The sequence below is a fragment of the Callospermophilus lateralis genome, chromosome 3 (assembly GCF_048772815.1).
Source record: "Callospermophilus lateralis isolate mCalLat2 chromosome 3, mCalLat2.hap1, whole genome shotgun sequence".
Taxonomy (NCBI): Eukaryota; Metazoa; Chordata; class Mammalia; order Rodentia; family Sciuridae; genus Callospermophilus; species Callospermophilus lateralis.
Window position 1 is genome coordinate 132,575,887 of NC_135307.1, and position 16,015 is coordinate 132,591,901.

Here is a 16,015-nt window from a genome sequence, read left to right on the forward strand (position 1 = left end):
CAGAAGCGCGGGCCGGGCGGGCGGACCCCGCCTCCTTCCTTCCGGCAGCCGAGGGTGCTGCGGGATGCGGGGGAGGGTCGAGGTGAGGGGGGGCGTATATAGGGCGGGGCCTAGAGGCTCTGGCCACGCCTCCCGGACAGCTCAGGGCAGCGCGGCTGGGCGGGGCCTACGGGGCGGGGCCTACGGGGCGGGGCTGACAGCGCCGGGCGAGGCCTCAGGTTCCCTACAGCCCGCGAACTCGGCTGGAGCTGCAGCTGCCGACGCCTGTGTCTTCAAGGTCTCACCGCTCGTTCCGCAGAGACCCGGGCTCGGCCGCCATGTCCGTCGCGGACGAGGTTGATGGACTGGGCGTGGCTCGGCCGCACTATGGCTGTGAGTGCGGGGCTTTGCTGCGCGAGGGCTTTGGGTATGGGCTCCCTGCCTCCTAGGCGAGGTTTTCCCGGTGGCTCGGCCAGGCGGGTGGGGCAGGGCGGCTGTCGGCTGCGCGGACCCGGAAGAGCCGGCTTGGCTGGGTGGAGGGCTGGAGGCCCGGGCCCGCGCCCCCTCCGGCTTGGAGGTGGTTAGGACCCCGGAGGTCTCACTGCCTCGGCCCCCACTGCGGCAGAAGGATCCCACCCGGCCCCTCTCGCCACCCAGCTCGGCCGAGATTGGGGGAGATGGCCTGGGGTGAGGTGGCAGAAGGACGGGGCAGGGCGTGTCCCGGGACCGGAGACTGGGGCTCTGCTCTGGCTTCTTGGAAAGGTATGCCCCGAGTGGTGCCTGCGAGCCTACTCAGGGTCCAGACCTCCCTGGCTCCATGCTAGGCGAGGTGCAGTACGGTCCTGAGCAAGTCACTTCGGCTTTCTCGGGCTTAGTTCCTTCGTCAGGATTTCAAAAGTTAAAGAAAAAAAAAAAAAAAAAGCCACCGAAAACCTCTGACTTCTTTATTTTCTGTCGTCATCCTTGGGATATCAATGAACTGCAGGTGGGGTGGTTACCATTGGCTACTGGAATCTACTTTGGGGTCTCGAAGTTTTCTATTTTTATTTTACATTATGGAAATAATGGTATTTTTTTTAAATGGTGATTTTATTTATCACAGTTATAATGCAGTGCCACGTTTGTGAAATTGGGCATGAGTAAGACCAGGCCCTGCCTTCAAAGAATTTTTTAATCAGATAGGTGTACAAGCTAGTGATAATAAGGTGCAATAAAGACAAGAGGTTCGATAACAGGCATACAGAGTAATGTGAAAATGGGTTTAGAGTAGTCATTGTAAACATAGGTGGTGACATTTGAATTTTCTTGAATGAAACTGTACAGAAAAGTTTGACAGATGGGGCAAGAGACCAGACTCCAGGTAGGGTGTGGAAGAGTACAGGTACACTGTGTGTGTTGTGTGTGGAACTGAGTGGTGTGGAGTGCACAGTGATAGGACGAATGGGAAAAGTTTTTAAAAGTAGTGGTGGTCAGATTCGAAAGGCCTTGATTGCCTTCCCAAGGAGTTAGGAATTTAATACCCTGGATTCCAGTGTAGGAGGCAGGTAGCTTCAAGGTTAAGCCCTTGGGTATAGAAGGCTGTCTGCATTTGAACCCAGGGCCCTCTTCTTAATTAGCCCTGGGGCTGAGCTCCCAGGCCTCAATTTCCTCATCTGTAAAATAAGAGCAGATAATCACAGGATTGTTGTGGGCTTCAGGAAGAGAATGCATGTAAAATGCTTAGCACAATTACTACCACTTAGTTCTCAATAACTGCTGGTTTTAGTTATTAATAAAAGGGGGAAATATGATGAGATCTGTATTTAGAATGAGCTCTGACACAAGAACAAAAGCAGGCCCAAATCTCAAGTCTGTATTTTCATATTACTATACATTTTTAATAAAGGGCAAGGTGAATGTAGTTGAAACTCTATAGGTCTCTCCCCGTCTTTCTGTAATTTTTTTTTTTTTTTTTTGGCATGCTGGGACCTTGGGCACTGAGCTATATCCCCAACCTTTTTCTATTTTGCGACAGGATCTGGCTCAATTTCCAAGTCTGTCCTTGAACTTGTGATCCTCCTACCTTAGCCACGTTGAGTAGCTGGGATTACAGGTGTGCACTATTGCATACAACTCCCATAGGTCTCTTTTTAGGAAAGTCATTGTACACCTGGCTATCCACACAACCACCTGACCTTCAAGGTGACTAGCAGGAATTTGATGGCTGTGGCATTCTTTTATCACTGAGGAAGATTACAGATCCTGGTATTTACATTCTTTCTTTCATGTTTTAGCTGTCCTGGATAATGAGAGACTCACTGCAGAGGAGATGGATGAAAGGAGACGTCAAAATGTGGCTTATGAGTACCTTTGTCATTTGGAAGAAGCCAAAAGGTAAAGATGGGCTGGCTGGAGAAAAGATTGGGAGAAGGGAACTGATATGGTGTAAACAGAGATAAAGATTTCTCTGTATTTTGTATGTGGGATTTTGGGAGGCTTCTAGTTGATGGATAAGTACAGATAGGGCATTTATTTGTGGGAGCAAGTCGCCTTGATGGTAGCTTATCATGAAACACTGTGATGAACATTTATGTTTCCTGAACATTTTCTATATTTTGCTGTTTGCATTTATGCTTATGGTGCTTGTTTTGGGTATTGTCAGCTATCTGAGAGAAATAGCATTTTTAGAATTTGGAAGTTCTTGATCTTAATGTTTTTCTGATTCTTCACTGGTTTTGATTTATATATGAATGAGTCTCCTCCCACCATGTCTTATGGAGTGGGTATTAGATTTGGGAGGCTTAAGAGGGTAGTGTTGTGGATATTGGTCCACACAACATCATCTCTATTCTTTGTGAAGTGAATGTACAACTGCAGTTTTTCATTTTCAGATGCCCAAGACCTGTGTTAAAGGTGTCAATTTACTATCAGTAATTCATTTCTTTTGTTCTGGTTCTTATGTTCCTTTGTAATGTCCCAGGAGAAGTAATTTCAGATTATGTATTCTTTAAGTGAGCTTTGGTGGAAGTCTAGTGAGGAATAATAAAAGTTATTTGTCACCATAGTTTAATGAAAATCAAGGATGTTTCAAATGGGGTTAATGAACAAGAGCGGTGATGGATATTTTGTTTTAATAATTCTGAAAAAATTTTTCTTTTTCTTTTTATGGTTCTAGGGAATAAACCTAGGGTTTTGTGTAAGCATTCTCTTGCTGGGCTACATTCCCATTATTTTGAGACAGTCTCTTTTTAGTTGCCCAGGTTGACCTCAACATTTGCAATCCTCTAGCCTTAGCTTCTTGAGTTGCTGGGATTTCAGGAGTGCTCCACTGCTCCTGGCTAATTCTGAAAATAAAATATTACAGGATAGTCCAGAGAACAAGATACCAAACATATTTGTATCTTAGGACTAACCTGTTAACCCTTCAGATCTTTCCCTTCCTCTAAAAAAATGAAAAAATAAGAAAAAAGTAATAGTCTTTTGTCCCCCTCTTTAGTCCTATTCTTCTTCCCTTTGTGTGGTAACCACCAACATGCATTTGGGTGGGCCTTCTTGAATATAGGTTGCTTTTCTGAGTTTAAAGTCCTTCTAGGAAATCAGGGTAGGAGTATTAGTAATGATTTAACTTGGGATAAGTGATATTGATGCTTACTTTTCTAAATGGAAGTTTAGAAAACTGAGGCTGAGTTTTCTTGGTCTACTTGTAGTTTCTTGATCAGGGAATAGTTTCCATCATTTTGTGCAGTAATTATTTAGGTATGTGCATTCAAATCACCTGGAGAATTTTAAAACAAATACAGAGGGCTGGGATTGTAGCTCAGTGGTAGAGCACTTGCCTAGAAGTGAGGCACTGGGTTTGATTCTCAGCACCACAAGTAAAAAATAAAGATCCATTGACAACTAAAAAAATAATTAAAAAAATACAGATATCTGGGTCTAACCATGGAGATTCTGGTTCAGTGGGTCTGGAGTGGGTTATACTCATATATTTTATTTGTTGTTGTTTTGTGTTTGCATGCTAGGAATTGAACCCAGGCCCTTGTGCATGCTAGGCAAGCGTGTTATACCACTGAACTATATTCCCAGCTCCACATCTGTGTGTTTTAAAAGCCTCTGGTGGTTCTGATGGTCCTCCTCCTCATTGAGAAACAGAATTTAAAATGTTTTTAGAGCTGGGTGTGGTGATGCATGCCTGCCATCCCAGCTACTTGGGAGTCTGAAGAAAAGGAGTTGCAAGTTCATTTTTAGTACTGGGGACTGAACCCAGGGGTGCTTTACTGAGTCACTTCCCCAGTTTTTTTTTTTTTTTTTAATTTTTATTTTGAGACAGGTTCTGGCTAAGTTGCCAAGACTGTCCTCAAACTTGATTCTCCTGCCTCAGCTTCCTGAGTTGTTGAGATTACAGGCATGCATCACTGTGCCTGGCTGAGGGTTGTAAGTTTGATGCCAGCCTGGGTAACATAGTAAGATCTTGTCTCAAAAAAAAAAAAAAAAAAAAAAAAATATATATATATATATATATATGTGTGTGTGTGTGTGTGTGTGTGTATATATATATATATATATATATATATTTATTTATTTAGAGCTCTGCCTCATACTGAGATATGTTAGCCAGGATAGAATGATACTCTTCAGCATATTTCCCCTCCTCAGGTGCTGCAAGGCATTTCATTTGTATCTACTCCAGAGTATGTTCTTTTCTGTCAGTTTTTTTTTTTTTTTCCAGTATAGAAAAGTGGCCCATTTGCTTTAAAAAAATCCATCTAAGGGCTATTATCCTGTGGTGTGTTTTTTAGTTGGGTGTTTAGGAAGTGATTCAAGTAGTGGAGACATGGAAGTGATTCAAGTAGTGGAGACATTTATGATAGTCTTTGTTTTTTATACTTTGGGTTAAAAGGGAGGTCATAATACTTGCAATATTGCTCTGGCACACTTTGCTCTTGGCCTAGAATTGTGGAAATGCCCCCGCTTTATTTTATGTAGGCAATCATAAAAATCTGGATGTGATTTTTGTTTGTTTTTGCTTAAAACTTTGATTAGAAAATCACCTTTTTAGATTTTACAACTAAATAGTACCAGGAAGTCTGGGAATTTTGTGGTGAGAAAAGGGGGAGTAGGAGCCCTATGAGCCACCTAACGTGGTTGCTGCTACTCTAAAAAATTTTCTGGGTGCCCACTGGTGAATGGCATGCTTTTTGTTATTAGCTAGGGCTTCATCTCCTAGTTGTTTGCCCTGAGGAGCTGGGCTGCACATATTATGTGTTCCTAGGGCTCCTCTTTCCTCTTTAGCACAAGGCCTAAAGTTGCCTTTTTGGGTTGGCCTGGTCTAGTTTTCTCTCAAGTTGAAGGAGCCCCAAGGCCTGGAATTTATAGTGGCTCCAAAGGCAGAAATAAAGATCAAAGAAATACAAGGGAGAAAAGGTTTCCTTCTTCAGTTCTATTTATAATGTCTCTACTCCTCCCACTAAAAATTCCACCTTTTAGTACAGTGGCCCCATTGTGTATCCTGGGCACTCACCTTTAATTTAATTCCCCCCCTGTACCTTTAATAGAGCTCTTTCTTGAGAAAGAGAGAGGAGAGAATGTAGAGTTGAGTATGAGCATGTGGAGGCTGTGGGTATGGGTTAAGTGGGAAAATTTAATGGTTATTTCATAAAAGTATATACTGGGAATGGTTGGGAAATAGAATATATAGATATTTCTGTTTCTTTATTGTTTGAAAAGTAGTTTCAATACAGAAATTAAGCTGTTCTAAGATTTAAGGCTTTTTACTAAGGGCTGTACTGTGGAACAAGGACTTAAAAGAGACATCTTAAGTTGTTATTTATGCTTAAATGTACATAAATTTGCTTTCCTTCTTTTGCTTGTTCTTTTTTTTTTTTTTTAAAGAGAGAGTGAGAGAGGGAGAGAGAGAGAATTTTTAATATTTTTTATTCTTTAGTTTTCGGCGGACACAACATCTTTCTTTGTGGTGCTGAGGATCAAATTCCAAGCGAGCGCGCTACCGCTTGAGCCACATCCTCAGCCCCTCTTTTGCTTGTTCTGATTGAACTTTACATTTGGTTTGGCCATGGAGCAGTTGTATGAGAGAGATGAATACCACTTTTGCCCAGTTGAAAGAGGTGATCTTTAAATATGTGAGGTATGTAGGTGCTCAGATCTCAGATAGGAGAAAAGTAATAGAGAAAGATCAGAAGAAGAAGGTTCAGTGAAAAGAAAAAAACCAAGAGGAGAACACATCAGGAAAGCAGAATAGGGAAGACTGAAGGTGTGGAGGACGTATGAATGGTTCTAGAAATGGAAAAAAATTCAGTTAGGATAAAGGTCGTTGGGATAAAGTTTATTATAACACCTGCTGTGCTGGTTCATTTAGGGTTCCCTCTTTCAGAGACTTGGTATGTCTGTTTTGGATCACCTTTCTCCTGCTTTGCAGTTATGGATTCTTCTACTTTCTTCCCCTTGTAGAAAGGAAAGTACAGACTTATGGTTTTTTGGAGAGTGTCAGAAACTACAGAGTTAACAGAATTTAGTGCTAAATACAAGCATTTTTGCCTCTGTAATTAAGTGAAATTGAAAAAGTATCTTGGAAAGAAATCAGTTCTTGAGAACAAATTCTCTTTTGTGTACATATCTTTATTGGCATAGAACATTTTCTGGGTTGTGTTCTTCAGATCTCCTCTCCCTCTAAATGGTATTAGAATCCAGTATATCTGATATTTCTCTGATGGCACCCAGTGATCATGGAAACAGAAGTTAAGACATTTAAGAGGCAAGAACACATGAATAGGTGAGGTAACTAGGAAGAATACCATGGACACCACCTTCTAGGATTTTCAGATGAGAAGCATCACTTAAAGATTGATCGAGTTGCACCCCTGTAAGCCTAGCTAATTGGGAGGCTGAGGCAGGAGGATTGCAAATGGAGGCCAACCTTGTCAATTTAGTGATACCCAGTCTCAAATAAAAAGGGGTGGGGCCAAGCACAGTGGTGTACTCCTGTAATCTCAGCAATCAGGGAGGCTGAGGCAGGAGGATCACAAGTTATAGGCCAGCCTTAACAATTTACAGAGAGAGACTTGTCTCAAAATAAAATAATAAAAAGGGCTGGGGATGTAGCTAATTGGTAAAGTGCCTGCGGGTTCAATCCCTAATACAAAAAAAAAAAAAAAAGGGAGGGGGGAATGAGAGCTGGAAATATAGCTCAGTAGAGTGTTTGACTATTATGTGTGATGCCCTATCCCCAGTATAATGTGTGTGTGTGGGTGGGTGGGGGGCAAATATTGAGGGAGATCATTTTTAGGAGATTGACCCAAATTCTCCTTTCATAGGCGAGAAAACTAGTCATTTCTACAGAAGTAGTGTGATTCAGAATCTATGGCATATACTACTTAATGGCCCTTTTTGAGACTAGGAACTGGATGCATTTATGTAGTCATCACTCGCAAAGAGAGAGATGGAGTAGCATTTATCCTTAATTCTTAAAATTGTGTTGTAGAAGGAAACCACCATTCTTTTTTTTTTTTTTTTTTTTGAAACATTTTAGTTCAGTTGCCTTGAACAAACTCCACCCCAAGAAATGGGTTGCATTTAAAAGTGTTATTTGTTAAAGTTCTTGAAACTTAAGTGCTTTCTCACATAGTAACAATGTAACAAATATAAGTATTAGTTCTTAGTGTGGTCATCAAAAGCTTTTTACCCCAAGTCATAGCTGAAACATTTTGCAAAATTTGGTTAAGAAATGTGGATCTAAAACTTAAAAGAAAGAAATGTGGAGCTGGGGGTGTGGCTCAGGGGTAGAGCACATGCTTAGTATAGAGGCCCTAGATTGAATCCTCTCTTCCTCCTCACAAAAAGGTGGAGAGTAGTCTGGTAAAAGGCAGTCAGTTAGCTGGTAGATACCATTATTACTAACAAAAGTCATGTGACTACACTCATATAATTAGTTAAAACAGAAATTCAAAAAAGTTAAATAAAATGTCCTTGCAAATCTTGAATATTGGGATATTTTGGTTAAATGAAAAGAATCAGACTTTCAGTTTTGGCAGGTGTGCCTTCTGATTCTGGTTTTGCAAGCTACTTAACCTCAAAGAGTAAGCTTACATTTGTACTTTGCAAAATGGGAATGCTATGTATTTTATAGAGTTGCTGCAGGGTTTTTAGGTGTCTGGCATGGTTTAATACAGAAATATTCAATAAATGTTTTTTTTTTTTTTTTTTTTTTTTTTTTTTTTTTTTTTGAGAGAGAGAGAGAATTTTAATATTTATTTTTTAGTTTTCGGCAGACACAACATCTTTGTTTTTGTATGTGGTGCTGAGGATCGAACCCGGGTCGCATGCATGCCAGGCGAGTGTGCTACCACTTGAGCCACATCCCCAGCCCAATAAGTGTGTTTTTTATACACATTTATTGGCAAAAGCAGATTTAATATTAAGATAATGAGGTGTTAGTATACTTTTGGGGGGAATAGTCTGTGTATTTTCAAGATCCTAAAAGTTGGTAGTCCTAGTTTTTTCACTTCAGACTTTAATTAAACTTTAGTCTGAAAGGAAGCACCAGAAACAGGATACCTCTAAGGAGTAGAATGGGGGTGGAGGGTGTGAGAAGACTTCCTTTTTTGGCAGTATTAGGAATTGAATGCCTGACCTCCCAGTGCTAGGCAAGTGCTCTACCACTGAACCAAGTCCCCATCCCAAGACTTTTACTTTTTATTTATTATGTAAAAATGCTTTTTACAATGATAATTAATGTTATAATAAAGAAAAAGGGAAGGGATTAAGAAAAAACCTGTAAGTACATAATTTAAAAATATAATCACAAATTCACAAATTCAAACATTTTAATTATTATTGTTTCATTTATTTATTTTTTGGTATCTGGGATTGAATCCAGCAGTGCTTAACCATTCACCCACATATACAGCCCTTTTGATTTTGAGACAAGGTCTCACTAAGTTGTTTAGGGCCTTGCTAAATTGCTGAGACTGGCCTCAAATTTGCAATCCTCTGGCCTCAGCCTTCTGAGTTGCTGGGATTATGGGTTTGTGCTCTACATGCCTGGCTAAATTGCTGTTTCTTAATTTTTATTTTTTGGTACTGGGGTTTGAACCCAAAGGTGAATTTAACCACTGAGCCACATCTCCATTCCTTTTTTATTTATTATTGTTATTTTATTTGAGACAGAGTCTCACAGGATCTTGCAGCTTAGGGCTTTCCTAAATTGCTGAGACCGTCTTCTAATTTTTGATTCTCCTATTCAGGCTCCTGAGTAGCTGGCATTTCTGACATGTGCCACCATGCACTGCTTAATTATTCTTTGCAATGTCTATTTAATATCTATAATTCGTTTAGGTTTATTTCAGTTTAAAATTCTATTGCTTTGGTTACTGGAGAAATTAAGCATTTTCCTACATATTTGTTTACCAATTTTATTTTCTTAGGCAAATTTCCTTCTTCCAGGGTCATATTAACTGTTGTGATCTCTCTTATAATATGCATGTTAACTTTCTGATATTTGTTGCAAACATTGTTCCTTGATTTTCCATTTTATTTGTTTCATTATGACTTAAAATTTTATGGCGTTTACTGTGTGTGTGTGTGTGTGTGTGTGTGTGTGTGTGTGTTGATGCTGGGGTTTGACCTCAAGGCCTCATGCATGCTAGGCAAGTGCTCTACCACTGAGCTATATCCCCAACCAAAGATCTTTCTTGATTTATAGTATCTTTTGTTTATTTTCATTCTAGGAATTTATTCATTATACCTATAATAATTGGTTTTGACTCATTATTTCTGTCTTGGGTGTGAGGTCTGCATTGTTTCTTTTATGTTTCTTCATTTCTTTGCTTATGTTAAATCATAACAATGATGATTTAACATAAACCATCATCTAGAACATTCTTTTTTTTTTTTTTTTTCTTTTTTCAAAGTACTTTTTATTTTTTATTTTTGGTATCAAGGATTGAACCCAGAAGTGCTTAACCACTGAACCACATCCTCAGCCCATTTTATTTTTTATTTTGAGACAGGGTCTTGCTAAGTTACTGAGGCTGGCTTTAAACTTGCAATCCTCTTGCCTCAGCTTCCCTTCTCCCTGGGATTCCAGACATGTGCTACTAAGCCCCGTTTTATTTTTTATTTTAAGATAAGGTTTTGCTAAGTTCCCAAGGCCAGCTTCAACTTGTGATCTTCCTGCCTCTGCCTCCTGAGTTGCTGGGTAGAACATTCATTCTAGATGTGTGTTTCACATATATCTTTTGTTTCACTGATTTGATTTTCTATAGTCTTTTTTTCTTGGTACTGTTATTGGTAGTTGCTTTTTCCTATTGTAATTTTCATTTTGAACTATTAAGTCCTTTTCCCTCTCTACTCTGGTAAATAGAATAGGTGACTTTGTTTAGTTTATGAAGAATAGTGTGATACATAAAAAATCCTATTTGAGGTAGAAAGAAGGAGTGGCTTATCAAGGGTGTTAGGTTCAGTACTTTATCAGTTCTCCTTACAATCAGTAGGAGTTAAGATTGATTTGACCACAAGACACTACTATTAACTGGCCAGTTGAGTGTATGGATTGTCCACCAGTCAAGGTTGGGAAAGTCTTCCTGTGCTAAGTGGCTCATTAGTTTAACCTAATTTGGCAAATATGTTTTCTGGTCTTAAGAGATCTAAGTAGTAATTGTGATCAGATATTTTCAAATCCCTAATGACAAAATAATGAAAATATATTTGAAGTCCAAATTTGCCAAGTTCTAAGAATTTCATTTTCGGACTTGGACTTGTCTCTGATTTTTGTATAATTTCTTCTGCTTCACAATGTAGCAATGGAGGAATAACTACCTGTTGGGAGCAGGTCTTGTTTTGAACATTTTAAGCTATGTGGTGGACTTTTGGTTGTTTCCAGTCAGGGCTGCCTAAATAAACCTCTTGACAAGTATTTGCTGGTAGGCAAAATGAGACCTTCCGGAAGTGATTCATATTCCTGCGGCTGTTTGTTTAGTTTGGGACTTGGTTGCTTAGAGACCATATCTTTGAGCAAGCTGAGTGAAGTACCAGTTGAATATGCTTAGGGCTCTTAGCCTACCTGATCAAGTTAGACCTCTACTGCTTGATATTTTTCTTCTGCAAGGCTCTTAACAGTGGCTTGATAGTGTTTCAAGTAAAAAAAAAAATAATTAAACTTAAGTAAAAAATCTGGTTAGTGGTTTATTTTGAAAAGTAAGAGTTTACTTATTTAAGTTTGATTAAAAAAATTCTTATAACTGTATATTAGGAAGAATTGGCTATTTCAGTATGACTTTTTTTTTTTTTTTTTATAGAAACCTTAATCCTCTACCTTTAAGGTAGTTAAAAGGAAGCCAGAGTTCCCTCCAAAGTCAAATACCACCCGAATGTGTCATTTACATGGCCATCAAGACTGAAAATATGTCCCATGATCCAAAGTCAATGTTTTCCTCTTGCTTCTCCCCTCTTCCTCATTGTCATCATTAGCACCATTTATTGAGTACTTACAATGTACTAGGCCCTGTGCTAAACACTTTATATGCTTTTATATGATTAGTTGCTCTTGATATGCCATGAGGTGCTTCTTATTTACATTTAACAAATGGGAAAGCAAAGCTCAGAGGTTAGTCACCCATCTCATAAGTGGTGGATCCAGATTTCAGGTTTGGCAAGCACTCCAAAGCCCATGCTCTTAACTACCATGTCAATTTGCTGCTATTGTAGTAATGCTTCTGTTTCTACAAATAATGACAACAGTAGTAATTATCATTAATTAGGCAGAATGATAAATGTACATAGAACGGTACTGTGGAATACACATGATTTTTATGTGATGTTATGCTGTATTGGGGATTGAACCCAGGCCTTAAGCATGCGAGGCAGCTGCCCTACCATTGAGCTCCTCTCTCTCTCCCCGCCATATATATGTGTGTATATATATATACACATACATATGTATATATATACACACACATATATATATATATAAATTATATATATAAATATATTTTTTATAAAAGGCAGGAAAATTGTTGATGGACCTTTGTTTTATTCATTTATATGTGTGCTGAGGATCGAACCCAGTATGTCACTTGTGCTAGGCAAGCGCTCTACCACTGAGCCACAACCCTAGCCCCTCATTTTATTTTTTTAAAGAGAGAGAGAATTTTTTTTTTAATATTTATTTTTTGGTGGACACAAAATCTTTATTTTTATTTTTATGTGGTGCTGAGGATCAAACCCAGCGCCTTGCGCATGCTAGGCAAGCGCGCTACCGCTTGAGCCACATCTCCAGCCTCCTCATTTTATTTTAAAAGGAAAAAATGAGTTAATGTCATTTATCCCAAGGTTATATAATATCCGAGGAATCCAAACCCAGGACTGTGTAACACCAATGCTAGTGCTTTTAACCTCTGTAGGCATGGAAGGGGAAAGATTTAAGTCCAATCAAGTTAGCTGTTACCCAGAGACATTAGTAATTGGTCTAGCTGTCAAGTGACTGATGGAATTAGAGCTGTTTCCTGCCTCTTATTACAGAATCTCCCAACCTACCACTCTGCATGAGGGCAAGTCTCCAATTTGTCTCATGTATTTTTGTGTCTAATTAGATTTTTGGACTTTTCCTGATTGTTTTTCTTCTTCATAACCAGTTGACTGCATTGGATTCCGCTTAGACTTTTCCTTTCTATCACTTTCTCATTTGTTGAATAATGACCTCATACAGACAGGAGTGGCAAATTGTATTGGAAATTGCCTTGGATCATTTGGCAAGAACTGTATTGGGGGGGAGGCATTGTGGGTGGAGGAAAGACTTGTCTAAAGGCCTGTATTTCTTCTTTACTCAGAGAATACCTTCCTGTTGACTCATTGGAAATCATAATGAAAAGCAGAAGGAACACTGAAGAGGTAGCTGCCAGCCCAGGGCTTGGCTGCTGTTGTGACAGATATTTGGGGACTGAGAGAATGCTGGGCTCTAAGAATTGTGAGATTTTTGTAGTTGAAAGAAATACTATTATTGTGATAGGTTTTTGTCCATAACGTTAAAAAGTATCAAACTGTTGCTTGGAATCATTGATCAGCAACATAAGAAACAAAAAATTTTCTTGATTGGGTTTAATTGACTATCAGATAGGAGAAACAGAGGAATAACAGAGGAATGGGGAAGTTTAGAAAAAGAAAAGTTGGAAAGGAAAAAATAGGATCATTAAAGATAGGAAAATGACAAAATGTAAATAGAAAAAGTCTCACAGATATGCAGTTGTCACTAATAACAGGTCATTTCATAACATGTACATATTTCAGATGATTCTTAAAATAGCTATAATCAAATAAAAATTACCTTCTACTTAACTGATTCACAAGGAAATATTTTTCTGCCTTGAAGACATGCTGTGTCTTGGGTGATACATATTTGGACATTAGTAATTTGTAAAGAGTAGTACTTAATAAAGATTTGGGGATTTCCTTAAAAAATTTCAGAATCCCTGCAATTTTTTTTAGATTAATTTGGTCTTAATAAAAAATATTTTATTTAAAGCATTTTTTTCTTAATTAAAAACATATGAGTAGCTGGGCATGGTGGTACACTTCTGTAATCCCAGCAACTCAAGAGGCTGAAACAGGAGGATTGCAAGGTCCAGACCAGACTCAGCAACTTAGTGAGTCCCTAAGCAACTTAGTGAGACTCTGTCGCAAAATAGAAATTACAGTGGGCTGGGGATGTGGCTCAGTGGTTAAGTGCTTCTAGGTTCAGTATCTAGTGCCAAAAAAAACCTTAACAAATAAATAAACAAACAAAAAACAGATGAGGAAGACTGAGGTAGAAGGATCACAAGTTCGAGGCTAGCCTCCTCAACTTAGCAAGACCTTGTATCAAAATTAAAAAAAAAAAAAAAAAGGACTGGGGATAGCACCCCTGGATTCAATCCCTAGATGGGGCTGGGGCCATAGCTCAGTGGAAGGCACAAGGCCCTGAGTTCAATCCCCAGCACCATAAATAAATAAACAAACAAACAAATAAATAACCGGACATGACATGTAATTCAGAAGCTATGTAAGGATATACAGCGTTAAAATATCTATCTACAGTGTAAAAATATCTATCTAGAGTGTAAAAATATCTATCTTCCAAGGCAGGGTATAGCTCAGTGGTAAAATGCTTGCCTATCATGCAAGAGGCCCTTGATTTGATTCCCATCACCACATACATCCAAAAGTCTGTATTCTTAGTTCTCTAAAGTCTCTCAGTTATCTTCCCCATATGGCACCACTGTTATGATTATGTTACTCTCTCTTCCAGAGAGGTTCTGTGCATGTACATACAAATCACTTTTTTTCTTTGTTTAGAAGTGGAAGCACACTACACATTTTGCTTGTTATCTTGAAACTCATTCTACATGAATGCAGTGTCGTGCCTCATTTTTATTTTTCACAGTTGCTTAGTTTTTAGTTTTGGATTTAAACATCAATGGATATTTTCTCCCTTAATTTTTGTTATTATGAACAATACTGTGATTAGTAGCTTTGTTTATGTACCATTGTTCATGTGTAAGCTAAACCTGCGATTTCCAGGGCAAAGAGAATATGTATACTGCCAATTTGCACTTCTTGGAGGTTGTACTGGTTTACATGTTTCTCTGTCAATAATGTATAAAATAACTATAGTTCACATAATTTCACCAACCCAGAGTATTATAGTTTTTTTTTTAATAGCTGACAGTTTCATAGGTGAAAACGGTTGCTTCATTGTAGTTTCCTTATTGTTATTATTATTATTCTTTTTCTTTGGTACTGGGGAGGCACGCAGCCACTGAGCCACATCCTCAGTCCTATATTTATTTAGAGACAGGGTCTCACTGAATTGCTTAGTGCCTTGCCATTGCTGAGGCTGGCTTTGAACTCAGGATCCTTGTGCCTCAGCCTCCAGAGCTGCTGGGTTTATAGGCTTGCCCTACTGGGCCTGAGTAGTTTCATTTTTAGATTATCTATTTATGAGTGAAGCTTAGCATATGTTTAAAGGTCATTTGAATATCCTTTTCTGTGAACTTTTGGCAGAATTCTTTGCTTATTTTTCTAATGGATTCTTAAATATTTTGTATTGATTAGTAAGAACTTTTTATATATTGAGGAAATTGCCCTTTATGTCATATGTGTTGTAAATATTCTAGTCTATTCTTTAAATCTTGATTTTGTGTAAGCTGTTTGAAATAATGAGGAATTCTTAAATATTTGAATTTATTAATCTTTTAGTTTTGCATTTGGGATTTTTTTATTTTTTATTTTTTGGAGGGGGAGAGGTAATTTTTAGAGAATATTTATCAAAACTGCAACTATGCTAGGTGCACTGGAACATGTCTATAATCCCAGTGACTCAGGAGGCTGAGGCAGGAGGATCATGAATTCAAAGCCAGCCTCAGCAAAAGGGAGGCGCTAAGAAACTCAGTTGAGACCCTGTCTCTAAATAAAATAGGGCTGGGGATGTGGCTCAGTGGTTGAGTACCCCTGAGTTCAATTCCTGGTGCCCCTCCAAAGAAAACAAAAACCAAAAATTTGCTTTTTTTTTTTTTTTTTTTTCTGACATATGTTTTCAGTTTTCTTCTAGGATAGAAAAAGTTTTAGCATTTTGCTGGGCATAGTGGCATACACCTATAATCCCAAAGGCTCAGGAGCCTGAGGCAGGAGGACCACTAGTTCAAAGCCAGCCTCTAGTATCTTAATGAGGCCTTAAGCAATTTAGCAAGACCCTGTCTCTAAACAAAATACAAAAAAGGGCTGGGAATGTGGCTCAGTGGTTAGGTGCCGCTGGGTTTAATTCCTGGTACCAAAAAAAAAAAAAAGAGTTTCAGCATTTCACTCAGTGAGCCATTTAGAATTTATTTTTATGTGAGGAGTGGGGTAGAGAGCCTATTGTTTAACTTTTTTCCAGATAATTTTTGGATAATATCTTAGACTTCTCTATTTATTTTCACTGGGGATCAAATCTGGGGTGCTTTACCACTGAACTGTATCCCTGCCCCTTTTTGATTTTTTATGTTGAGATGGTTTCTCCTTAAGTTACTCA

The 16,015-nt window shown here is 38.8% G+C and overlaps 1 protein-coding gene across 1 annotated transcript in view; it reads left to right on the forward strand.

The window, feature by feature from the left end:
- Positions 1-214: 214 nt before the first annotated feature.
- Iqgap1 (IQ motif containing GTPase activating protein 1) overlaps positions 215-16,015 on the forward strand; it is a 113,238-nt gene continuing 97,437 nt past the window's right edge. The window contains exons 1-2 of the mRNA XM_076851297.2: positions 215-372; positions 2,253-2,352. Of these exons, the coding sequence (XP_076707412.1) occupies positions 318-372; positions 2,253-2,352 (155 nt within the window). The 5' untranslated portion in view covers positions 215-317. The remainder of the gene's footprint in view (positions 373-2,252; positions 2,353-16,015) is intronic.